The 24,399-nt window shown below is 51.5% G+C and overlaps 9 protein-coding genes and 1 non-coding gene across 10 annotated transcripts; 6 read left to right on the top strand and 4 right to left on the bottom strand.

The window, feature by feature from the left end:
• Nucleotides 1–1,008: 1,008 nt before the first annotated feature.
• BO88DRAFT_420830 (uncharacterized protein) lies at nucleotides 1,009–2,305 on the top strand (the record flags this gene model as incomplete). Its single annotated transcript, XM_025708468.1, has 2 exons — nucleotides 1,009–1,110; nucleotides 1,175–2,305. The coding sequence occupies 2 exons, from the start codon at nucleotides 1,009–1,011 to the stop codon at nucleotides 2,303–2,305; spliced, it is 1,233 nt and encodes a 410-aa protein (XP_025568188.1).
• A 239-nt stretch (nucleotides 2,306–2,544) lies between these two features.
• BO88DRAFT_377568 (alpha-galactosidase A precursor) lies at nucleotides 2,545–3,362 on the bottom strand (the record flags this gene model as incomplete). Its single annotated transcript, XM_025704407.1, has 1 exon — nucleotides 2,545–3,362. Exon 1 carries the CDS (start codon nucleotides 3,328–3,330, stop codon nucleotides 2,545–2,547), a length of 786 nt encoding a protein of 261 aa, XP_025568187.1. The 5' UTR covers nucleotides 3,331–3,362.
• Nucleotides 3,363–4,285: 923 nt separating this feature from the next.
• BO88DRAFT_439877 (uncharacterized protein) lies at nucleotides 4,286–5,661 on the top strand (the record flags this gene model as incomplete). The annotated part of the gene is made up of 3 exons (XM_025709739.1): nucleotides 4,286–4,549; nucleotides 4,612–4,752; nucleotides 4,819–5,661. The coding sequence occupies 3 exons, from the start codon at nucleotides 4,286–4,288 to the stop codon at nucleotides 5,659–5,661; spliced, it is 1,248 nt and encodes a 415-aa protein (XP_025568186.1).
• A 359-nt stretch (nucleotides 5,662–6,020) lies between these two features.
• On the bottom strand, nucleotides 6,021–7,644 carry BO88DRAFT_459813 (Zn(II)2Cys6 transcription factor domain-containing protein; the record flags this gene model as incomplete). Its single annotated transcript, XM_025711099.1, has 1 exon — nucleotides 6,021–7,644. The coding sequence occupies exon 1, from the start codon at nucleotides 7,623–7,625 to the stop codon at nucleotides 6,021–6,023; it is 1,605 nt and encodes a 534-aa protein (XP_025568185.1). The 5' UTR covers nucleotides 7,626–7,644.
• Nucleotides 7,645–8,177: 533 nt separating this feature from the next.
• Nucleotides 8,178–10,635, bottom strand: BO88DRAFT_377562 (pseudouridine synthase PUS7). The gene is made up of 2 exons (XM_025704406.1): nucleotides 10,385–10,635; nucleotides 8,178–10,328 (listed from the first exon to the last, which is right to left on the bottom strand). The coding sequence occupies exons 1-2, from the start codon at nucleotides 10,597–10,599 to the stop codon at nucleotides 8,330–8,332; spliced, it is 2,214 nt and encodes a 737-aa protein (XP_025568184.1). The 5' UTR covers nucleotides 10,600–10,635; the 3' UTR covers nucleotides 8,178–8,329.
• Nucleotides 10,636–11,179: 544 nt separating this feature from the next.
• On the top strand, nucleotides 11,180–11,314 carry BO88DRAFT_t31. Its single transcript has one exon. It is a non-coding gene; the product is annotated as a tRNA-Ala (tRNA).
• A 1,086-nt stretch (nucleotides 11,315–12,400) lies between these two features.
• On the top strand, nucleotides 12,401–13,072 carry BO88DRAFT_325184 (uncharacterized protein; the record flags this gene model as incomplete). Its single annotated transcript, XM_025702482.1, has 1 exon — nucleotides 12,401–13,072. A coding segment is annotated over one exon (672 nt), but the record flags the coding sequence as incomplete, so codon positions are not given.
• Nucleotides 13,073–13,250: 178 nt separating this feature from the next.
• Nucleotides 13,251–14,984, bottom strand: BO88DRAFT_377558 (DUF2293 domain-containing protein). Its single transcript, XM_025704405.1, has 3 exons — nucleotides 14,351–14,984; nucleotides 14,041–14,163; nucleotides 13,251–13,970 (listed from the first exon to the last, which is right to left on the bottom strand). The coding sequence occupies exons 1-3, from the start codon at nucleotides 14,594–14,596 to the stop codon at nucleotides 13,509–13,511; spliced, it is 831 nt and encodes a 276-aa protein (XP_025568182.1). The 5' UTR covers nucleotides 14,597–14,984; the 3' UTR covers nucleotides 13,251–13,508.
• A 4,996-nt stretch (nucleotides 14,985–19,980) lies between these two features.
• BO88DRAFT_409752 (PHD finger domain protein) lies at nucleotides 19,981–22,104 on the top strand (the record flags this gene model as incomplete). The annotated part of the gene is made up of 1 exon (XM_025707972.1): nucleotides 19,981–22,104. The coding sequence occupies one exon, from the start codon at nucleotides 19,981–19,983 to the stop codon at nucleotides 22,102–22,104; it is 2,124 nt and encodes a 707-aa protein (XP_025568181.1).
• Nucleotides 22,105–22,986: 882 nt separating this feature from the next.
• Nucleotides 22,987–24,387, top strand: BO88DRAFT_400067 (sideroflexin family transporter). Its single transcript, XM_025705474.1, has 4 exons — nucleotides 22,987–23,146; nucleotides 23,213–23,346; nucleotides 23,418–23,512; nucleotides 23,585–24,387. Exons 1-4 carry the CDS (start codon nucleotides 23,043–23,045, stop codon nucleotides 24,263–24,265), a joined length of 1,014 nt encoding a protein of 337 aa, XP_025568180.1. The 5' UTR covers nucleotides 22,987–23,042; the 3' UTR covers nucleotides 24,266–24,387.
• Nucleotides 24,388–24,399: the final 12 nt, after the last annotated feature.

Below are 24,399 nucleotides of genomic sequence, written 5' to 3'. Positions count from 1 at the left end.
GCACGGATCCTGCCCGGGAAATAAAGATGGGGAAAGAAAACTGCCCAAGCTAACACAAAGGAAGGCTGACATGGCGCAGCAGCTCCTAGTGAAGGACTACTGAGGGTACCAAGTATAGATTCGGACGGAGGGTCGCTCACTGCCAATCAGCAGTAAAGTTGGCGGCACAGCACGAAGCGCTGCCCACCATCCAGGACGACACGCATGCATCTCGCATCCGTTAGTCAACAGAGACGAAACAACGGACAAGCCTCTCCTCCCCGAGGCTCAGTTAGTACGGAGTAACTAACTACGATAGGCGCCGACATTGACAGGCGGTTTAGTCTGGGAGGGCGGTTCCATCTAGCGCTGTCGTGGACCGGGACCGTTTATATATCTGCCCTATGAGATACAAAGACAAGGCGCCTAGCAGGCATCCAAACAATAATAATTTTCTTTGGCTGCGAGGTGGGATGGTGCTAATAGGGCCGCGAATTTGGTAGCCCTGAGAGGGAGTGACTTAGCTCCAATCATCGGCCCGCTAGTCTGATCGACGCATTAGTTTGTCGTGTTAAGAGAACGGAGACGTAGCAGCGTTGCGTGGCCCCGACATGGGGGCCAAAGGATCCTTGACCGTCGCAGACAGCCAGTTATACTGTGGCCTAAGGAGACCCCAGGGATGATATGAGATCATCGCATACCCCGGATGACCAGCCGGTGTGTTTGTGGGACGAAAATAACTTAGTTATGCAGTTGAAGTATGTAAGAAGAGTAAGCAGGAGCAATGCATGACTTGAAGCAGTTCGTAAATCCAGCGAACGGCCATCACATGACCCCGGAAATTGGAGATGGCCGGATCCGGTTAGGCGCGGGGTGGAGTGCGGACCGCCCACCAAAAAGGGACTAGTGCCACGGCACTGCCTCGCTCTTCTTATCTCTCCGGTCCCGGTCGGATCGGCGTCATTGCAACTACCTAAGTACTCCACTGAAACAACTTATTTGCTGGTTCAACGCCGCTGTTACAGAATCATGAGTGGACTCAAGGGGGTAATGAAAGAGGGCTGGCACCCTAAGGGTAAGGATGGAAAGAAGGAAAGTTGGAGGAATGACTTTAAAGGCATAAATCAAGTGGTTAGTGTCTTCCACCCCCGGCTCCAATCAGGCCACTAGCTGATGTGAAATTACCTCATTCTAGGCAGGATGGATGGGGAAGGGGAAGGACAACACCAACGATCGTGAAGAGCATGTCTCGGCACCTCTTTCTTCGCTCAAGGACCCAGCATCTTTTGGACCACCGCCGAAGCATATCAAATATCATGGCGCTGCCGCTCTGCCGAATGAGACAACGCCGGATCGGAGAGGTCTAGGTGCTCCGTTGCCACAAGAACAGATAGATCGCCAAAATGCTCAAATGCAAGAACAGCAGCAACAAATACAAATACAGGAGGAGGCTGCTCAAAAACCAGCACCCCCACCGCTGCCATATCGTGCAAACCGGACGGGTCTGGACACCTCTAACCTTCCGCCGCCCCCAGTCAGACGCATGGGTTCTCCAGCAGATTCCATACCACCCCCCAGTTCCAGACCCAAACCCAATCTTCCGCCGCGACTTCCTTCTCGCAACAATTCGACTCCATCCCCGCACCCGCCTACCCCACCCCCAGCTTACTCTCCCCATTCTCAGACCCCTTCGCATGCCGAAGAATACATAAACCAAGGCGCTGCTTCCCGCCTTTCCCAAGCTGGTGTGTCAGTACCTGCACTTGGAATAGGAAATAGTGCCGGTCAATGGGGAAGAGATAGCAGTTCTCCCGGGACTGCATCCCCGGCAATTGCAGGCTCCGTCGGTCAAGCACCGGTGAACGAATTGCAATCACGTTTCTCGCAATTGAGGACCACCTCCTCGAGCTCTCCTGCTCCTCCCCCGCCGCCAGCACGAACTTATACGAATGGCAGCACGGCCCAGTCTGTATCCAGCCCGGAGCCCAGAAGTGGCTCCTCTACAGTCAGTGAATTTCGGGAGCGACATAACGACAAGATCCAAGCGGGAAAACAGAAGCTGAATGGGCTGAACGAGAAGTACGGGATTTCCCAGCGAGTCAACAAGTTTTTTGACGACCAGAAGACTCCAAGCACTCAAGCACCTCCGGTGCCACCTCACCCGAATGCAAATAGCTCGACATCCAGTGTTGACACGGATGCATTGAGTAAAAGAAAGGCTCCGCCGCCACCACCTCCTCCAAAGAAGGCGGGGATGCGTTCAACGCCTGTCGCCGGGTCAGCCCCGACGCCGCCGCCTCTTCCTTTGAACACCAAGCCCCGTTGAGCGGAGGTCTTGACTGATGTGTTAGCAGTCCGCTTGGCTCATTGATGGGTCATGTATCATTAGTATATATATCGTTGCATAGCCATGTCACACTGTATGGCTATTATCACTATAACTGTCCCGACATTATCGGGTGGGGCATCACAGGGTTAGTGCTCAACGCAGAGTAGAATCCCTGCCAACTACCGATTGCCAGGCTCTACAAATTGAACTCATCTGATCCTAGTACCCAACAATGTTCAGAGAAGGCCACCACCCCCTCTACCAGATCGATCGTCCAAGCACGCAGCTAAGCCATCCATCTCTTGAACAAGCACAACCCGATCATTACATTTTCGAGCGGTATCAAAGTCAATCAACGTAGCTTTCCCACCACAGATAAGAAAATTAAATGCATTCGTATCCCCATGACAAACCCCCAGATCATGCAGCCGCCCCAGTACCTCCCTGCAGCTCTCAACATCCCGAATCCCTGCATGCCGCGCACCTCCTATATATTCAATCAGAAACCCAATCACGCGTCCACTCTCCGTTACGTGACCAAGGAACCCAGGCCCAATACCATGACCCGATATCCACTGATACGCCGTAGTTTCATTTCCAATGTACTGGACCTCCCAGGGAAACCGCGCGAACTTGGCGACGACAACATTATCGTACTGTGGACATTTGACCTTATAAACTCCCGTCCGTAATTTCCTTTCCACCGTAAGATCCAAGTAGTCGACTTGAGTCCCATGCCAGATGTCTTGGACCCCGGGAAACTGGGTCCATTTGATGGATGTAAAGCACGGTTGAGTATCGTTTGCGTCTCTGGAAACTAAGCCTTCGTTCCAATCTCCAGAGGGAAAATCCGGTAGAATGGAAATTAAAGACGGACCGAAACACATCTCCTCTGTGCTGTAGATACCGGGTTCAACGGTGATGTACTTGATGGATTGGCCGTTAACTAAGAGGCGGAAGAAGCTTTGGTCATTCTCGTCGACTTCGGCTTGGAGGAGTTCGATTTGCTGTTCATTGGCCATGATGGGAAAGGAAGGATATGGGTATAACCTAGGCTATGGTGTGATTTCTTGGTGTGGCAGTGAAGCATAAGTGACTGTGGTGGGCTTTATCTGAAGATGGGCGGTTGTAGGAAGGCTCCGATTCGATCGATGTACGGTGCTCGGACCTTCGTGCGTGGTTGCATCGACTTTATTTCACTAATTCGGCGCTTATATACATGGCTGCTAATTAGAAGAAGGGTGCGCTTTTTATTTTGTAAATCTTCATCTGTAAGGGGTATCTCTTTCAGGTAGGGCGGGCTAAGAAGGTATTAATCACGCATATGAACAATTTGCCCCATATTTGAAGACGACGCTCAATAGAACCTTGATAAACTTCGTTTCTCCAGCTACTACAATCAAAGTTTTGTTTATTCATGTTTTAACTAGGTAAAAGTGGGCCTTACCAAAGCAGTCTATTCGTATGATTCTGCTGTTCTATATCTGGAAAGCACTAGTCAACTAGTTTACTGTGCTCGTCTGTTGTAATTAGGGCTTTATGCGTGTATCATGATAATGTCTTGAATCAATGGATTTGATGAAGTATCCTCAGAATAGCATATGTCCGCGTCAGTTTCATAGTAGTAGTCGGCGAGAATCGTATGATATTCATATCATTATGTTCGGCTTCGGTGAACTCCCGTTTAGGTCAAAACGCACCGAACGTAAGGAATGAACAACACATATACAGCAACAATTAGTTAAATTCAGCTTAATGCACAGATAAATGAATAACGCGGTTACCGCCATATATACTTCCTCGTGGACACTCCTTATACCTCAGCAGAAATGTACTTGAGATGCACATTCGGCGGGTTTTACCCAAAGTGGTTAGCAGGGAGGATTGCCATCTCCTCCTTCATTGTATTTATGAAATGGGACCATTCGGTCATATCAATTCTCCTCCTTCATTTTGTCACTGATGTTCCGTGTCAAGATGAAACGCCCTTATGATATAATTGTATATGGTGCCACCGGCTACGTGGGTTCACTGGTGGTGCAGTACCTGTGGACTCACGGTCCAACAACCCTCCGATGGGCAGTTGCCGGACGCAATGAGCAGAAGCTGACAGTCCTTGTTGACTCCTTGGATCAGACTCAATCCCACAGCAAGCTGCTTAATATCCTGGTGGCCACCAATAGCGACGAGGACTTGAAGTACATTGCATCCCAAACACGTCTTGTGCTCAATACAGTCGGAGTATGTACCTGGCTATATCGTACCGGATTATCACCAAATTGAACCTGACAGACGGTATATAGCCTTATTGCAAGTACGGAACGCCTGTCGTGACAGCCTGTATAGAGAAGTCCACCGCGTATGTGGATTGCACAGGGGAACCTGTCTGGACGCAGCAGTTAGCAGCACAATGGCACGAAAAAGCGATGGCGAACAAGGCAATTGTATCCCCCCAATCCCTCTCTTCCCCAGTGCGACTATATAAAAGAGAGATAAATTAACAAAAGCAGATCATCCCCCACTGCGCCGTCGCAGCAACCCCCCCAGACCTAGTGACACTCCTCCTATCCCGGCGAATCCGCCGACCTCTAGGTCCCATGATTTCTACAATCCAACACTCCTGGACCGGCCACAGCGGAGGCGTTATCGAAAGCATCCTCGCCGGCCTGGAGACATACTCTCTCCGACAGATACTGGCCGCCAGTTCCCCACTTGCATCCTGTATCCCAGACGCCGGACCACACCGACCCCATCCTACCGCACCGAAACTCCCCGTCCAACGGAACTGCTTCCTCGGCGACCTCACCTTCAACCCCTCTGCAGTAGCGGAGCAACTTGTCGTCATGCGCACCTGGTCACTCTTCCAGCGGTATGGGGACCGCACCGAGCAATATGGTGATCAGTTCAGCTACCACGGCTATACAGCTGCGCCGGGGTGGCTGCACGCGTGGTCTTCGTTTCTAGTCATGTCCGTGGTGCTTGTCTGCACTGTGCTATTCCGGCCTCTCAGGTCGCTGATGAGGTGGCTTGCGCCGCAGCCGGGGACAGGGCCGCAGTTGAAGCCTGGGGAGAAGCATTTCGTGGAGTGGAAGGCCACGGTTGCGGCGGCTGATGGAGGCGGACCGAGGGTCTTGGGTGTCATGCGCATGGAGACGGATGTGTATAGCGTCTGTGCTATACTAGTTAGTGAAGCTGCACTGGCCTTGCTGCAAGTTTTGGATGGCAAGGATGACGAAGACTCAATGGTGAAGAAATTGCGAGGTGGGGTTCTTACCCCGGCTTCATTGGGAAATCAGTATGTGCAGCGGTTGGAGATGGCGGGATTGCAGTGGAAGGTCATGAATATCGAATAGTAGCAATACTATCTTCTCTGAAATAGTTATCTGCATATAAGAACAACTTCGATGTAGGAATCATTCTCCAACCAGCCAAAAATAAAGGCATTAACCATTTCCCAACTTTATAAACCAAGTTCACCATCCTGAATGGACTGTTTGTAGCTTGTTATATGGTATGACGAGACTCTTTTGTTAATCAGGTCTTGTTACCCCCATAATGTATGAGCTGTTGGACGTTAGCAGACACCCTGGTTCGAGTCCGTCCACTTAGGCAAAATACTCAGAGGAAAAGCCGTGACTTACTTGCCCAAGTAGATATATATGGCCTGTTGTAGTCGCTACAATTATCGAACCAAAGTAGCAGGCTCCGTACTCTAAAAATGCATATTCTTCTCAAGCTCCTTCTTCAGCTGTCGGAGTTCTCTCCGCAAAACCCCAATCTTCCCCGTTCGGCGCTTATTGTTTCCTGACTCCTCCCCTTGAATGACAAGCTCAATCATAGCAGGGGTGAGCAATCCCCTTCCAGCTCCAGAAACACAGATTTCCTCGATATCATCCCTCTGATGGGACTGCCCATGCATCTGAGGGTGAGAGGAGGATCTCTCTTCAGACCGGGATTGCGCGCGCATCACCAGGCCACGTTCCCACTCGTCGACACCAAGGGCGCGCTCAATTTCGGTGAGAAGATGGGATATGACCTGGATGATCATCAAGATCTGTAAGGCACCGTAGCTGGCAGGTTGGAATCCACCCCACTGCAACTGCGGGATAACGGGGTGCATTTTTTGGCGATAGTCCGGGCCCCCGGACCTCGACTGTACGGAGAGTGCGTGGACGAAATGCGACGTCTGTGTCAGGACGGTCAGGTAAATGTCGAGAATCCGCGCGTAGCCAGCACTGAAGAGAAGCGCCGTGGGTGAATCGCGGTTGCTTGCTGTGTAGGCTGGTCGGACTTCTCGGGTCGTGGTGGTGGTAGGAGACGCAGAGTGAGGAAGATACCCGCCCACTGGTGGGGAGATAGGTGATGACCCCTGGCTTGAGGTGTCGTCGCTGTCTGGGTGTGACGGTTCCTGGCCTATGGAGGACGAGGTCGTCGCTGACACAGACGGGACGGGCAGTGATGCGAAATAAACGTTTGCTTGCTTTGCAATGTCGATGAAACGTTGTGTTTGCTTGAATATTTTGATCAATGGATACTCGCGAGCGAGCGTGTCGTCTGGCAGGTCACTACCGCCACAGGTGCTTAGTTTGGTGATCACGGCGGCTGGGGACGCAAGCATCGGACCCCATGGCTCGGCGTGGAGAGACTGTTCGAGGTCCAATAGCGACAGGTTGACGTCGGAGATCTCTCGGGTGATGTCGCACAGAGAGTCTAAACCAGAGGGTACACTCCTATCTTCGCGGATCCCGGGTTGAGTGCCCAGGCCTGCTAATCCATGGGCAGGCAGTTGAAGAAAGTCAGTTAAACTGGGCATCGGAGGAACAACACTGTCCGGAGTCCATAAAGGAGGAATGGCATTCTCCTGCGAGCTATCATGAGAGCTTGCGAAGCTGAAGATATCGAACATGTTCCATTCAGCAATGGATGGTGGTCCTGATGGCGGCGGTACCCCTGCTATCCCGACAGTAGCAGCAGCAGCAGCAGCAGCAGCAGCAGGAGGAGGAGGAGGAGGAGGAGGAGGAGGAGGAGCCGAGCGACCGTTCTCTTCTGGTGTCATTTCTGATATATTAGATGCTCGTTTGCGACGTTTCGCCCACGCATTAGGTTCAGGCTCGGCAGTAATCCTTGCTGGACGACCGCTCCGTGATGGAGGACTCCAGATGCATTGCCGGTTCAGGCGGTGGCATCGAACGCACACTGTACGGTCCTCCAGCTTGGTGCACCGCAGCTTTTGTGTGTGACACTGGTCGCAGGCAACGCGGCGCGCAGACGGATTCACAATGACTCCTACATGAGAGGAAAGTGGCTGGGTGGACATGATATGAGTTGGAGGCAACTGGGGAAGAATCGGGCAAGGAGGAAGTAGCGGATAAGTATTCTATGTTCAATTATTGAGGATTCAACAGCCTATAAGATGAACCTTGCCACAATGGGCATGAAGCAGAGGAAGGAAGCAGGATCGGTTAGTTATTCCAAAGGCCTGCTTAGTCTGACCAGGATGTTTGACTAGGTGATTGTGGCCGCATGGTACAGCTAAAAACGGTGAGGTGACTGTCTCGCGGACGTTGGACTCGCTCATTGATACATTGTTATATTATTCGTCAAATCGATTGTCCCATAATTTGGAAGAGGCATAATTTGCAAAGGTTGAGTGAAATACAAATAGATATGCCTTATGATGATATTATCACCGAGTCTAGCCCTCATCTCACGTCAGCCCAAGAAGTGAGCACTGACCACCACTTTTCCTCCCATGGCAGTTTGTTGGTTGAGGGTATTACCTCTGCTCCTCTTTACTACTCTTATTATTCGCATCTGCTGTCTGTTGGAAACTTACTCTAGATATGGGGATAATTGTTTAGCATACAGACTGGATCTCTGTCTAATAAATTATACTACTTGAATCTCCTGCAACAGACATTGACTATATGGGCCTATCACGTAGCGTTCATTTATGTTGCAAGTCAATCTATACCCACAGTATGTACAAAAAATAGCTTATACTATATATACATCCATCATCTATCGACCCTTGCCAAAATCGGGCTGGTAGGCCTTAACTTTACCCTTGGACAGCTCCCGCAGAGCCATGGTGGCATACTGGCTCGAACCAAGCTGGAACTTGAGCACAATAGCAAGCTTCTCCTGTGCATCGGAGGACGGTGTCGCTTCACCAGGTGTTTCAGTCTCAGCCTTCTTGCCTTGGAGCTTTTCCAAGTCGGTCTGAACGAACTGCTCATCATCCTGGCTATACACGTGCACATCGAAGGAGAAGTCGGGTCCGGGACGGTTGAGCAGCTTGCGGTAGCTACCGGTAAGACTGACCTCCCTCCACTTGCGACGCATGTCGAAGGGATCGAGACCGCCACCCTGGGCACTGCCCATGAACTGTTTGTAGAAGTCCGTCATCTTGTTGGACGGGTAGAGCACATCGTAGCCGGGCTGGGTCAAAACGACATCGAAGATGCTGTACTTGCCGCTGGCTGCCTCTTCGGCCGTCAAGGCGCGCGCACGGGTGATTCCTTCAGAGACATAGGCGCTGTCTCCCGCCTGCGGGGTGATGATGACTTCGCCATCGGCGTCAACGTCGCCCGCAGCGGCAGCTGCTCCGGCGTCTTCCTTGTCGCTGTGCTCGTGCACCAGCACGAGATCACCCTCCACGACCTTGTCGCCGTACAGGCGCCAGCGCTCACCGGCGGCGAAGTTCCACACCAAGGACTGGTATGCGTGGACATACATCAATCGCAGATTACGAGGGATGGCCTGGAGAGCGCCAAGGTAGTCGTTCTGGGCACGGCTAAGTTGACGCATGACAGTGGATTCCGCAGCGAATTTCCGAGGAAGCTTCTCAAGAGCCTTGTTGGCGTTTCCGGTTGTTTCGAAAATGTGGATTGCTTCTGCGCGGGCCTTGTCGTCGGAGCTGACCATGGCAGTCGAGTTCTCGCCCTCCTGAGCGGCAGCCAGAGCATGAGGGCTATACTGAAGGATAGCATCGCAGGCGCCCTTGAAGTCGCCCTGGAGCATCTTGACGCCGACTGTGTCTGTGCGTGTAGCGAAAGTACCGAAACGTTGCAGACCAAAGTAGTTGAAGTAGCCACGCTCGCGGAGATTCCGTAGTGCGGTGCCCACGACGTCCTTTGCCTTCGCAATGGCAGCCTCGCGGTCACTGAAGTCAACACCCGGAATATCGCACTCACGGAGACTGATGACGAATTCGTTGCCATTCAGATCTCCCAAATCAAGGCCATGTTTGCAATGCTCGAAATCGCCAAGAGCAGCATTGCGAAGCGTAGGGTTGATCTTTGCGAGGCGCTCAGCATGTAAACGGTGCGCACAGGCTCTCTGAACAGTAACACCGCGGCGGTCCTTGGTTCCGGCGAACTGGAAGTTCTTCGTGTTTATTTTCAGCTGCCGCGAGATGAACGAGAGGACCTCCATGGTATCCTTGTTCTCCTTGTACAGAGTAAAGTGCAGATAGGGGCCACCCAGCTCATCCCAATTGACCGGTACACGGGGGCGTGCATTGTTACGTCCACCCTGCGCACTGCGGTTGTTCCGGTTTGGCGCAGCAGAAATGACCATCATTCCTTCGCCATCGGTTTGAGACTCGAGTTGCGATTTGAAGATGCGACGGATGGCCTGGTGCATCTTGATGCGCAGGTCGCGGTCATCGACAACAAGAGTGGGAATTTTGGGTAGGTCGCTCGGCTTCGATTTGGGATTGAGGACGGCTCGCTTGTTCAGCGATACAATCTTTTTGGTGGATTCTTCGCCGAACAGGGATTCAAGGAGGGTCATGTCTTCCTCGGGGATCTGGAATTCGGCCGTGTTCTCTGCGCTTGGCGCAGCATCCTTCTCTGCAGAGCCTTCTGGCTTCTCCTGTTGGTCATTCTCTGCGGGTTTGGGCGTGGGAGTTTCCGCGGGCTTAGGCTTCTCCTGTTCTGCTTCCGGGGTGGGGATATTGTGTAGATGCAGGACTTCGCCGGACGGTACGATCTCGTTGACGAGGAAGTCGGTATATCTAGTAGAAGAGGTCGGTAAGCTCCTGTATGCTGGCGTAGTTTGGACTGTAAATACCTCTTCTTCAGGATGCCATAGAATCCTTCATTATCGCCACTGACAAACTCGGTGATTCCAACCTCGAGTTCTCTCGCCTCCTCCGCGGAGAGTTTGGCGGCGTCCGATGGCGCAATTGCCTCGTTGGAGGAAGGAAGCTCAGCATCCTCGGTGATAGGAGTGTTATCGGTCTTGAGGCGCTTGCGCGGCGACTCAATAATATCGGCACCTTCCATAGTAACGGTGGCAGTGATGTTCAACTGTAGTAGTTGCAGCACCTAAAGTCATGAGCGGCTCCAGTCTGGAAAAGTTACCGTCACGTTTTTGCTGCTCCGCATTGGGCTAGAGTGGGGCTAGCCCTAGTGTGGTCGAATGAGGAAGTCTGTTTACATGATCTGATCTATACCACTGACATACCTTCAGTCGATATACTTCAACAATTGTAGCAAAAGTCACCAACATGATTTGCATGAGATTTTCGGAGTTCTCCTCTGCTTGATCTATCTTCCTACTCAGCTATGCACGTATATATTGTACTTATTGCTCCAGCCTCTGTCTTTCTCTCTCGCACTGATTGGAAGTATGCAGATAGAATCTTTCGATTCCCAGATCTGCCATGAGATTAGCCTTGCGTCACCCATATTTTGAACATATATCCAGATGATGAGATGTGATGGTTCTCCTACAGTACATCAGTATCGAAGAAGACATGCAGCCATGCAGACGCTCAAGGGTGTGCTTTCGAGAATACATCATTAACAGTACACATGAGCATATTTATCATTCTTTTAATTCTGCCGCAGATCCACACAAGTGGCCCTTGTGGCGCAATCGGTAGCGCGTAAGACTTGCAAGTACCCCCGACCACGCCTTTAAACGAAACTCCCTACTAACTGTCTCCGAAGCTACTCTGAGATCTTAAGGCTGTGGGTTCGATCCCCACCAGGGGCTTTCAATTTTTTTTAGGCATCCGGGTGCTGTAGTGGGGATCATTTTGTATGTTCTGAAGAGATTCTGACTAGAAGGGGGCTTGATCTGTTCATTATAAGAGAAAGTACGTGGGTGAACTCTGTATTTGACTCAATCACAGTAGAGGATTCGAGGTATGGAGCATGAAATTGTACTGAGGAGATATCTCAGGGTATTCGGCGGCATGGTTCCATTCAGACATTTCTAGAGTTCTCTATATCAAGTACATAAAGGGTTTTTGTAGGTTTTGGAGATTTTCCCCTTAGGGCTGGTATATACATCTGCTTCTGCGGATGAACCTGCAAGGTATGGTTAGTGAAGATCCGGCTCTTATGCCTCTATGTATGAAGATGATACAACATGCAAAGTATAGTCCCTATGGGTATACGCAGTATACCAAAAAAAGGACGGAGTGCGTCACTCAGCTATATAGGCGGACACATGCGCACTGGAATAGGACTCCTACTTTATACCACAGACTATCTACACCTCTTGTCATGCGAGTATTGTCAGACCTCGAACTGATGCTCCTGGAGATTAATCAGTAGCAAATGGACAACGTAGGTGTTAGTACATGCTGCCTAGGGCCACAATATGGCCACCATGATATGGAGCCTTAGCATTACAGCTGCACCTCTAAAATCAGGGAAAGGATGTTCTAGGCCCATTCTGTTAGCAGCAGGTGTTTTATAAAGTCACCATCTACGGCAAATCCCGACCAAACTCGACCAGATGGATGATTTTACGTACAGAAGACCACAACAAGATCCATCATTGGCTTACCGGCCTAGTATAGCATCCATTAGGCACATCAGGCTCATGTGTAGGCTCCTACATGCATTCTAAGCTCCCCTGTGAAAGCCCTATACTGGAGACTCCCGCAACAACAGCAGATACACATTTCCAATCCCCATTCCCACCATAAGACCTACTCTACCACCCCCCAATATAAAACCACTATAAAACGCATTCTACCACCCCAAAATTGCCCACCTCAGGGCCCCTCACCCCCCTCACCCTCCTCCCTCCTCCCCTGCTCAGCAGGCCAAGGGAAAAAAACACTCAAACATGGACACCCTCCTCTATCCCACCCTCCTTCACGACCTCCATCCCCACCTCGACATGAGCCACTGGCCAACCCTCGACCATCACCTCTACCCCTTCTACCCAACGACCACCACCATCCCCCTCCCTCCCCAAACCACCCACAGTGACCCCATCCTCGCCCGCCGCCTCCGCCTCAAAGAATCCGGAATAACCTTCGAATACTACAAGAAACTCTTCTACACACCCCTGGACAACCTCATCCTCATAACCATCGGGTTCTCACTCGATACTCTCCTCACCAACATGCCCGAATGCGATACTCTCGCCCACACCCCAATCAACAGACACCATCCGCACTGCATCTTCGCCATCCTGCGGTCCGCGAAGCAGCATCTAGCACACTCTCTCCGCACGGGGAATTTCGCTAATAAGGCGATTAATCGGACCAAGTACCATGTGCTGTGTAAGGTTGCGGCGAGGGGGGATACCGCGCAGGAGATCTTTGGGAATTTGTTGGAGGATCTGGATGCGGTGTTTCTGGAGTTGGAGGGCGGGGTTAGGGAGGTGGGGTTTTTTCCTTATAGGAGGGATGGGGATAGGGGGAGGTTAGAGATTTTCTTCTATGAACCTGGAGAGCCGATCGTTGGGTGGAGGTCCAGGGGGTTGAGGGTTTGGGAGGAGGGGGGGAGTGGTGAGGGTTCTGGTTCGGGTCATGGGTAGTTGGGGGTGGGAGGGGAGAGAGGAAAGGTAAAGATAGTAAGGCTGAATGGGGTGGGGGTGAGAGGGGTGAAAGGTGGTTGTGGAGGATGTTTGTTCTTCTTCTTCCTCTCTTTCTTTCTTCTGTTTGAATAGCATAATCCAATATTAACCTGAGTGTCTAATGTCTATGCTTAATCTAATCATGAATGCTTGTGGTCATCACGCTGTGCATCAATGTCAAATAAGCCAAAACAGAACGCCGTAGCCGTGGAGGTGTTGCGGCCTCGCACATATGTAATGTTAACCCTGATGCAATCTGTTTACAGTCTCCAACATACCAGAAATGAACAGTATTAGGGCATCGCTTTCGTTTGAATGTCGTTAATTTGAGTTGCTGGTTTGGGGACCAATTTATTCCGCCACACAGGAATTAGTCAATCACAATCACTCGATCGCGCATAGTCAGGCAATCCGTTGGCTCTGCATTGCCACCTGCCCATGCGGTCCTGATAGCCTGGACCATCTCCTTCGATGCTTGACGAGCTTCACCGCGCGTCTTCCCCGCCTTCAAGAGTGCTTCATAGCTGGTATGGGTGTGTCTGATATGAGCCTCTACGGCTAACTTGGCTTTGTCTTCATCTGATAATTTGGACGTCCGGCCCACGCGGCCAGAGCCCTTCAGAAAGGCATGTTCGAGAATAGTGTCCAGTGACTCCTCAGGCATTAAAGGAAACTGGGCGCGTAAGAGCTGACGGGCTTGCGCATAATCTTTCTCATCACGTACTTGAACAGCTTGAGCGCGAGAGTGAGCTGTTTCGTCAGCTAATCGGAGGACGGCAGTGTGAATATCGGCCGGAACACGTAGGCCAAGAGTGCTCTTGCCTCTATCATCCTGTGAAAGGGTTAGAAACCGGGTACAAAGTAGCTGCTAGTAGTAGAATGATTTGGGTTTGTATCCTCACATAAACCACGTAGACGATTCGGTCAGACTCCTTTGTCAGTTTTCGGCAATTGCGAGTAATGTAGATGTCGCCCTTGGGGACAAATCGGTAGTTTGCAGGGGATGGATCCCGTCTAAAGCAGTTCTGTCCACGGCTCGGGTGTCAGTATGTATTTAGTGATTGGTACCCCGAGTTGGCGCTAGGATATGCAGGCAATGCAAGGATCAAGGCTGGGTGATCGGGATCCCTGCTACAACACCGGGAACACAAATAACTATCAAGGGCAGAAGAGAAGCCCGAAGCAGGTCTCTCAGTTTTTGTCATCACTCACCTTTTCTCTTGGCTCGGTCGACAGTGGAAGGAGATTCAGTCTGAATGGTCTCCCTGGTTTACTCCTGCGCTCCGTAAGTTTTGTCTTGCTGCTGCTGACCACGTCGCCGCGATCACGTTTCTTCACGGCGCTGTTTTTTCGAGTCTGGGCCAGGATAGACAGGGGCGATCTCGGGGTAATCTTCCGTTTCCCACGCCGCCTTCTGGCGGCCCCTGAGCGGGAGGCTTTCTTAGGCGTGGGCGACATTATCTCCGATCTTTTTGAAAGGAGGGAAAGGCCATTCAGATAAGAGTCTGAGTAAGGACTAGGCAAGACACGATCCAAATCTGATTATTATTGTATACTTGGAATCTGACGCTGCACTAAGGCTACTGCTGCTCTGCTGGTATGGAAAAACGGTGAGGCGTGTAGGGGAAGAACTGAATAGGTGCTTGCAGATGGTAATCTTATGGGTCGGGATAGTGAAAGGAACGTTCATTCATAGTCAAAGAACGACGGCCCAGCTGTCCTTCTCTTTATGTATAACAACCCATGCGGGTTGAGTTGGTTATGCCTTGTAGCAAATGGTTGTTAATGATTGTGGTTATGGCTGAAAGAAAGGCTGGATACTGATGCCCAATGGTCAAAGAGTGATTTGACACAGCACAATGGATGGATTGGATGGACGAATCCACTCACTTTCCTCTTCTCGGCGGGCGGTGGATCTTGGCGGGGTTGTGGCTGGTGTGTGTGGCGGTGTGTAGAGCCTGTAGTTTCAGGTATCAAGTATGAGTAGTAGATCCTCAAGTAGTCGCATGTATCATTTCGGGGTCTCCTGGTCTTGGACTAGTATACACTATATATGATATACAATAATAACCTCATCAGTTATATAATCTCTTTATCTCACACTTTTAATGGGGATGGCCGTCTTCTTATCCTGTGAAAGGCTCTTTTATGGAGGCGAAACAGAGTATCTACAGTATGCCACTCAGCATGGGCTACAGAAAGCACAAATTTTCTTTAGTAAGAGCCTTGGTGACGGAGTACTCCGCACGATGAAGTTACCAGTCGTCACTATCGATCTATACTGGCAACACTTGTATGAACTATCAGCAGCCCTTATGCTTTATGCATGCGCTGCATACCACTTTACGAATCTCCTGTAGGATCGATCGCACTGACTCTACAAAGCACCCGCTCCAGGCCCGTATCCCCATGGTAACAATCCTACATGTAAACGGCAATATCCGCATAATATTTGCCACTTTCGCAGTCGGTGTATGAAGCTGCACATTATGTGCATCTGATCCGCAGATATTGATCGATGATTATGCTCCGCCGGCATTCCAGTCAGGTCATCCGCCCACGGCCCGGATCTTACACATCGTGAAGAGCAAGAAATTGCTATAGATAGATCTATGGTGCAGCTCAGGTATGCAGTCCTCAGGGCCATGTGCACTCAAATCTCACTTTAGCTGCACAAAAGATAAGAACCCCGGCTGTTTGCCCAGGAATTTCTTGCACGGGGTGAAAGCAAAGCAAACCCTTTTTGTAATTAGAGGAAGGGTGAGCCAAACATCACCCTGGGCAGTGCTGTTCCTTACTGATGTCTCCAACCTTAATCCAGCCAAGATGTGCCTGACGAGCTGCGAGATGGACAGGCTGGCAGGACACTAAGCCGGTGCTGCATCAATCATCATGTCAGGGGCTTCCTCGAAAACTGAAATCATAGATGCTCAATGGAGGGAGAGAGGAGAGACTACTGCGGGTTACACCGCAGGGCGTCTAACTACTGCTGCAGGTCCCGTCGCTCGCGTGCAGCAGCTCTTACTGGTTCAGCCCCGATGGCCTGAAAATGGTGGTTTGCTGACTTGTAAAGGGGGGAGGGACTCCAGACAGCAAGTCATCGTTGGTGGACGCTTGGGGCCTATCGGAAACGGCTTCCATCTCAGTCGGCTGGATTAGCATCGGCAGAGCAGATCAATGCCCCCAGAACACAGAAAAAAAGGTCATAATAATATTGAATAATAGTAGGGTTAGTTCGGGACGGAGTAAGTATGTCACTGCGAATCAACTCAATCTGGGTTCGGAAGTAGTGGACGGCATTACCCATTGAAGACTGGAGTGTAGTACTTTAGTTTAACCGATCGGGGAGAATTCCGCCCCTACAGTACCATAGGCTCTCCCCTTTCCAATAGTGCTCGACCAATAATGTTCGCCAGAGACTAAAGCATTGATCTCTTTTTCTTCTTGCTAAACGAGTTACGGCAGGCATTAGAATCCTCCGTCCAGGAGAACCGATAGATAGTAGAATTGCAGATAGTAGTCAGTACCTAGTAGTCTAGACTCGCGTTGGGTCGCCTCACGTCCCCTCTTTTTCGTGGCCCAATGAATGAACCACCGGGCGGGTCGCGGTGAATCTCCTTAATCGGGTAATATTACTTTCGGGGACGGAAGCTCACCCTACCCTTTTGCCCTGCCCAGTATCCATCCTAGCTACCACTTACTCTTACTGGTACTAGTATCCATGAAAGTAGATACTTCCCTCGCGGGCTGAAACATCTGCTCCCCAAGAAATAGACTAGATCAGACAAGTCTGACCCGTTATGTGTGGGAACTGGGAGGGAAAAGACCTGGAATCAGTCGAGTCTTAAATCCAACGGTTTCTGGAGACAAGCCATTTGGTATTTGCCTACGTTTTCTGTCACCTCGCCTGTCCCGAAGTTTGAAGCATGGATAGCTGCAGCGGGTGCAAATAGCGTCAACATACTAGCTTCGAGACAGCTGAGTTAGGAAAGGGAGCGAGACCAGGGATTATGCCGGAGAAGACACGGAGCTGAATTGAGGAAATTGAAAATGGGTTTAAATGTCGTCATTGGGGTCGGTCCCAGGCCCAGGAGATCGTAATTACGGGGAGCTATTAATATTCCGGGCACACACATACACAGTACTAACACAGTATTAACACAATCTTGCGAGACGTGGGATGAGATCGAGGCTGGAGCTGAAAAGAGGGCCCCAGTGGATTGACTATTAGTGGTTAGTTTTAGTGGTGGTCGTGGCCGGAGTCGGGGGGTTGTGGGAGGATGAAGGACCAGAAACCCCAGGGCGTCCGAGGGTCGTTAGTGTTGGCGGTGGTCGCAAGGCTCAATCTCCCGTCGCCCAATCCGGCCTCGATCGACGCTTTCGTAAGGGAAGGGAGGTTGACCTGCTCACATTCAAACCTTGTCCGGGTTGATTCCTACTCCAGTAAGTACAGTATGGAGCAAAATATGGAGTAAATGCTGACCGGTATGATTCGATCTACATACATCGGTGGTTTAGAGAGCGGTCGAGACGTGCGGCCACAATTCTGGGATCAAAGTGAAACCAAAGCCCTCGATATCTATCACCTGTGACGGTTGACATATCGGTCACCCTCTCCAGCCAAGTGGGAAGTCTATTCGATGGCCACCCGAGGAATAATGAACAAGCCATAAGATACGGGGGAGGGAAACAATCGAAGACGGATGCAGGTCCAGAGCCCGGCGTCAGCACCAGTAAGTAACTTGACCAACCGATCACGCTGGAGACGGTGATAGATGACCCACGGAAATGGACCGCTGTTCCTTGTTCTTGGGACCGCCCGCTGGTGCCTTGGAGCGCGGTTCACTAGTCATGGATTATTATGGATACGTTCGGTGGTATAATCTCGCGCTGAAAGGACCAGTCTCTTCCCGTCGTCTCCATTTGTCGACAATTTCAAGATGATGCCGGTGACCTCGTATACGTTTCTCCGGCATTGACGGTAAGATAATAGGTACAGTACAGTATAGCATGGTTTGATGGGTGGATCACTGTCTATTATTCTCTTACTACTATCTTATACAGTACAATCACAAGCGGAGTATACCTTCCCTAGGAATGGATTAAGTCAGTACTAGCTGACTATCCCATCCGAGGTACACAGTACAGTAACTACTAGAAGTAGTGTGATAGTTCACTATTCTCGGAACCAGAACCATTGGAATTTGATAGAACCACCAAAGCATGATTTTAGAAGTAATCAGCTAATGTTCTGTTTCATAAGAGGAAGTAAGAAAATAGAAAGGTTATTTATTATTCTATGTTACAATCCATTCACTTTTCGTACCCATCCGGTGCGTCATGAAGGCTCCCCCTTCGCAGCGGGAAGGTCAAGGTGTCGGTCGTGTGCAGCGGTCCCAGTTCATCTCACCCAAGGCCCGTAGCTCCACCAGCCAAAAGTGGAGGACGATCGGGAGGAAAGGCAGAGTTAGTTGGTTGGTTAATTAGTTAGTTAGTTCGATGATGATTCGAGAGGGGACTCGATGACCAAGGACTAGATGAATACTAGAATACTATAACAAACACTATAATAATGGCGGGGGATTAAGATGGCAAAATCAAAGACGATAATTGGGAGCAGCCTCATTTGTCACTAGCAATTGAAGGTACCAAGTCCTGGTTGCAGCAAAACCGGACCTTGACCCTCCCAGGGAACGTAGCAGTTCATTAGAAAAAAAGTCCCCAGCTGGTGGATCTGCGGATGTAAGTAAAAAGGAAAAAAAGAGGGCAAAAAAACTGTCAACTTATTACCAAATTACAAACAGAGGAAAACGAAAACACAAAATTTCCCATTCGGCTTCGCTTCTTACTTTCTTCTCTTCCTCTGTCTCTTTTTTTTTTCTTTCTTCCTCCTTCACAACGAGCCGGTTGATTCTTCTCCTGGTCTCCTTTTCTTTTTCACTTTTTCCTGTTCACTCCTGTTTGAAGGGCAAGGTTCGGCCAAAACAAAAGAGGGAAGCATCAAAGACACAGCGTCCTAATCTAAACGCATTCCGCTCCTCCCTTTGTTCAGGAGAGCTCTGTCGTTCTTGGAACCTTCCATACTAACCAACCTAACCCAACCTTCAATCCCTCGACCCCCCCCAGCCTGCCTGGTCTGAGTCTATCCTCTCTATCTCCCTCCTCCCCTCTTGACTCCTCCTCTTTTCTCCCTCTCTACCTTTTTTCTTTGTCCCCTTCTCCAGATTACCAGCCCCGGTGACCTCCCGTCCTTCAGACCGGCGATAGGACTATGTGCTAGCGTCGTCCTCCCTTCGTCCAACCCCAACCTTTCCTTCGGAAGGGTCAAACACTCTTGTTTCCGAACCTACAACTCCAGTCCGAACTAGCTTGGCTTCAATGACCCTGTGGAGGAGGCTCACATTCGTCGGCACAGCGATCCCTACCGAACCAACCCCTCTCCTCCAACATTCCTGACGGCCCCCGAAATATCTGGACTTCCTACAAGAGGGTTGCCTGGCAGCTTGTGCATTGTATGGTTGCTGGGATCACAACGTTGCTGACATGAGTTGGGATCAACCGGTTCACAGGTATGTCGGTTGAATTTCCTACTCATCTTGTATTACCGGCACACGCGGGGCTGCCTCTCTATCACCACACTCCTTACTAGCTACAATTTCTCCCTCATACTGTTTCCTTGCTCTTTTGTTACTTCTATTTGTCACTGTCTTCCGCTTGATTTCGGACTTTTATCTCTATATGCACATAAACCTCCACCCACATTGGTCTCCTCTGGCAGTATATCGTGTGGGTTGCGGAGCTCCTACCGAGCTCCGACCCTCCAGCGGTAGCTAGTGTGCAACATGATGCTGACAGAGCCGTCTTTCTCGTTCAGCTTCAGCTATCCCAACGGTGAACCTCAGACTCCTACGAGGACTCCCCCGACAACCACAATCTTTGGCGATTCCGCTTTTCAGACCCCTAAACTCGAATCCAGCTTCTTCGATCCCCGGGTTACCTGGGATACTTCGGACCCCTATGCCTCGAGTCCGGAATTCCTCCGCACGCCCCAGAAGTTTGGGCTGAGCACACCCTCCATCAATCCTCTCCGGCTGCCGGATACTGCCCCCGACCGACCGACCGATACTGAGGACAATACCCGGAATGGGAAAGCGGCGGAGCAGGACACTGATACGGCCAAGAGACGTCGCCCGTCCAGGCCACATGGGCATGTGGGAGAGGATGGTCCTCGCACGGTAGATTCAGCCAAATCTGCTGCGACAATTCAGACCCCTCCTCCCAGCAGTGCTTCGAGGAAGAAGGTGACGGGGCTTGACGAGGCCACTGGTACAGGTCGACGGCCGTCCGCCTCTAGCATGATTGGCGGTCATTTAGAGACTCCCAGTCGGTTACTGGGGGCTTCCCCACGGCTCTTTGGAGACCTTCAATCATCCTCAGACCCATTCCAGCTAGGATCAATCGATTCCGGCGCCTCTTCATTCTTCCCACAGCAAAGGCTATTCTGGGACCATGATCTCAATCAGCACGAGAGCAATATGGGCCTGTCGGCCAGTAACAATCTTGACTTGTTTGACCTTCATGCCAATGACTCCTTCCACGTCAACCACACCACCGCCCCGGATTCTCACATCCCACAGTTGCCTATAATCGAAGGGAACATGGACCTCCCCGATTTCAATAATAGTAGTACATATAACCTCTCTTCGGGGGTGACCACTACCGACGCCGCCCTCTTCCCTGCCCCTTTCTCCACTTCCCCTCGCCGCCCTATCACGAAAGCAGAGGATCCAGCACTGTTCCTGAGCTCCCCTGCACGCCGATTTGGTGGACTGCAGCCGACTCCTGAGAAGAGGCTCTTCTCCCGACCGACTCGCCAGCCCTACCATCACCAAACGGAGGAGTCTAAGAGAGAGGAACTCCGCCGCGCTCGCAGCGTCAATCACCATATCCCTGTCTATGAGGATGATGATGACGATGACTACACCCCCCGTCAGATGAGGCCGACTTTGACTCGTAGCCTAACGCACAGTGCTATTGCAGGGTCTGCCAGCCGACCAGGGTCTGGGAGTATGATGGCTTCCAGCAATGGAATCCGGAAGAGTCCCTCCAAGGGTCGCTCCTCTCCTATCAAGCCCGTTCGCCATCAGCTGTCGAGGGCAAATTCAGTGGCTGCTAGTCTGCCCAGACGCTCTCAGTCCGTAGTCCTCAAGATAGGCAAAGACGGTAGAGCTAAGGCGGAAATGCAACCTGTGCCAGAGGCATCAACCGGTTTGACGGACCCCCTGACAGGAATGGACTTGGATGGCTCCACCACGGAAAGCGAGTATGACTCGGTGGACTACTGTGAATACCCAACTGTCCCCAGCCGCAACCCTTCATTTGCATTCTCCGACGCCAGTGGGGCGACGATTGCTCGTAGTGACTGCGGTTCACGGCCCCATTCGAAGGGTTCCTATACCTCTACGGCAGCGTCATCCTCAGGACGAGCATCCCCGTGGGCTGACGCCGCTCGAGCGCCTTCCAGACGACCACAGTACAAGCCTACTTTGGATGACTGGAAGCGCACCCCGAAAAAGCAGTTGACAACGCTCCACTCAGACCTATCTTACCTCAGTGCCGGTTCCCTAGGCGAGCCTTTTGCTGATCCCGAGGATGACAGTGGTGATGCCCAGCATGCACTCCGAAAGGTCCTCCAAGAGAGAGGTCGGATCCCTCGTCCGCACACTGTCAGCTACGGGTCGCGGATCGGCCGTTCTGCTCGCTCTCTCGCTCACCTCCGATCGTCCCCGCCACGATTCGGTGTGGAGCTTGACCTCAGCTCACGAACCACGAACACATCGCCCACGACCATGACCGACCCCGACATAGCCACCCCCGTCACCGACCGCTTCAGCAACCCGAGCAATGGGACCCGGTGTGTCTGCAATTCCATGGACAATGGTGGCCACCTCATGATCCAATGGTAAGCCATAGCAATAACTGTCTATGGATGGCTACTGATTGATGAGCAGCGAATCATGCAGTCACTGGTTGCATACCAAGTGTGTTGGACTGGAGCGGGCCAACCTGCCGTCCGTGTATGTGTGCATCTTCTGCGCCCAGACACCCACTCGAAAGAATCATCGGGTCCGAGTGCCTGTCGGGGCTTCTGGACATGCCCCCACCTCGCCTCTAGCTCATAAATCCTACCGATTTCGATGAATGTAATGACCATGGCGCCCGATTGGCGTCCTTCCCTTCTTCGTGTACCATTCTCGCACCGAGTCTTTGTACGACTTGACCTACATCCCGGGTGGGTTCAATTTTTTGCATTGATGGTCTCGCCAGTGAGCAGGCCTACGCCTTCGTTTTTCTTTCTCCACCGGGTTTCCTTTGTTTATCTGTGTGCCAGAGCTTAGACATACCCCCATTTCCTTGCGACGTACATTCCATCCGCTTCGGGCGGTCATGTATCAACATCCCAGCGGTAACTGCTCACCTGTGGATGTTGGATGTTTTTAATCTGTTCTATTAATTGTGTGGCGAGAGACTTGTGATACCTGTACTCTTATATGTTCGCCACCTCGAATGAAATCACTACCATGAAGTACGACATTAGCATCAAGTAGATCTGAGTAGATCTGAGTAGACCTGACTCCTACCAGTACATACTCCGATGTAGCGTTCGGTAACGGAAATACCGTACCGCTTTTAAGGCGGTGAGACGTTCCTGACGAGATCGGAGATTGACGCACTCCGATTGGTGGACCTGACGCTTATCGGCTCACCGCCCGCGATAGGCACGTGTGTGGTCCCGCCTCAATGATTTTCGCCGTGGCGCCGATGACTCCTCCGATCCTCCTCCTTTCCCTGAAGTGTCTCTGTCCATCCTGTCTTCGCGACTCTCCTTCGTTCGTCTCTGCAGATGTCCGCCTCCCTCCCCGGCAGCCGGGACCTCCCTCGGTCTCAATATGATCTGACAACCTACTGGGGCCGCGTGCGGCATGCGGCTGACCTCTCCGACCCGCGGTAAGTGGGAAATGCGCTCGATGTGAATGAGTGTGTGTGAACTTTCGCTGACGCCAATTCCTCCAGGATGATGTTCGTGTCTTCGTCCGGCCTGGAGCAGGCCAAGCAGCTGGTCTCCTCCTACAAGCAGAACCATCTTCCGCATATGACTCCGGAGCTGTGGCGCGCGAAGAAGGTGGTCGATTCCACCCTTCACCCTGGTGCGTTCTCTCCCCTTAGCTAGCGTTTGTGAGGAAGAAACCACCTAGCATATACTCATACACATCAACAGACACTGGCGAGCCGGTCTTCCTTCCCTTCCGCATGTCCTGCTACGTTATGTCCAATCTGGTCGTGACAGCTGGTATGCTTACGCCTGGACTGCAGGTAAGTTACACACCGACACGCTCCAGCCTTTAAACCCGACCATGGATTTTCAAATCTGACCAATAAACCAAGACCACCGGAACTCTTCTCTGGCAAATCGCCAACCAATCGCTCAACGTTGCCATTAACAATGCGAACGCCAACAAGTCCACCCCGCTGTCCGTCCCCCAGATCGCCAAGTCCTACCTCATGGCCGTGTCGGCCTCCTGCTCCGTCGCTCTGGGTCTGAACGCCCTCGTGCCCCGTCTCAAGGGCATCTCGCCCAACGCGAAGCTCATCCTGGGTCGTCTTGTGCCGTTCGCCGCCGTGTCCAGCGCCAGCGCTCTGAACGTGTTCCTCATGCGTGGCGAGGAGATCCGTCAGGGTATTGACGTGTACCCGGTGCTGTCGGAGGTGGAGAAGAAGAAGCTCGAGGAGTCCGGCGAGACGGTGCAGAGTCTGGGCAAGAGTAAGAAGGCTGCTACTATCGCTGTCGGTGAGACGGCTATCAGTCGTGTGCTGAATGCTACTCCTATCATGGTGGTCCCGCCGTTGGTGCTGGTGCGGTTGGAGAAGACTGCTTGGTTGAAGGCTCGTCCAAGGATGATTATGCCTTTGAACTTGGGATTGGTCCTGGCGACGTCCCTGTTTGCGTTGCCGTTGGCCCTGGGTGCGTTCCCCCAGAGACAGGCTATTAGCGCGACGACTCTGGAGCCGGAGTTCTGGGAGAAGGGTGGTAAGGATGGTCAGGTGGAGTTTAACCGGGGCATGTAGATAAAAAGTTTACCTTGGTTGGGAAGGGGGGGCGTTTGTTCATAGCTGTTGTCTTCGGGTCATTGTGCTTTGCAATGCTTTTTAGATCGTTAGACCATTTGTGGATAGATCGTGTGGTTGCATATATACTATTG

This window comes from Aspergillus vadensis, assembly GCF_003184925.1.
Source record: "Aspergillus vadensis CBS 113365 unplaced genomic scaffold BO88scaffold_1, whole genome shotgun sequence".
NCBI lineage: Eukaryota > Fungi > Ascomycota > Eurotiomycetes > Eurotiales > Aspergillaceae > Aspergillus > Aspergillus vadensis.
The sequence above is the reverse complement of the archived record's forward strand: the minus strand, read 5'-3'. Positions and strand labels throughout refer to the sequence as shown.

What these genes read in the sequence shown, in the direction of transcription:
- BO88DRAFT_377562 (XM_025704406.1), bottom strand. Translation starts at nt 10,599, where the DNA reads ATGGAAGGTGCCGATATTATTGAGTCGCCGCGCAAGCGCCTCAAGACC. An exon ending in TATGGCATCCTGAAGAAGAG is followed by an intron (nt 10,329 to 10,384) that starts GTATTTACAGTC and finishes CTCTTCTACTAG; the next exon opens with ATATACCGACTTCCTCGTCA.
- BO88DRAFT_377558 (XM_025704405.1), bottom strand. Translation starts at nt 14,596, where the DNA reads ATGTCGCCCACGCCTAAGAAAGCCTCCCGCTCAGGGGCCGCCAGAAGG. An exon ending in CGACCGAGCCAAGAGAAAAG is followed by an intron (nt 14,164 to 14,350) that starts GTGAGTGATGAC and finishes AGCCGTGGACAG; the next exon opens with AACTGCTTTAGACGGGATCC. An exon ending in GAATCGTCTACGTGGTTTAT is followed by an intron (nt 13,971 to 14,040) that starts GTGAGGATACAA and finishes ACCCTTTCACAG; the next exon opens with GATGATAGAGGCAAGAGCAC.
- BO88DRAFT_400067 (XM_025705474.1), top strand. Translation starts at nt 23,043, where the DNA reads ATGTCCGCCTCCCTCCCCGGCAGCCGGGACCTCCCTCGGTCTCAATAT. An exon ending in GCTGACCTCTCCGACCCGCG is followed by an intron (nt 23,147 to 23,212) that starts GTAAGTGGGAAA and finishes CAATTCCTCCAG; the next exon opens with GATGATGTTCGTGTCTTCGT. An exon ending in CGATTCCACCCTTCACCCTG is followed by an intron (nt 23,347 to 23,417) that starts GTGCGTTCTCTC and finishes ACACATCAACAG; the next exon opens with ACACTGGCGAGCCGGTCTTC.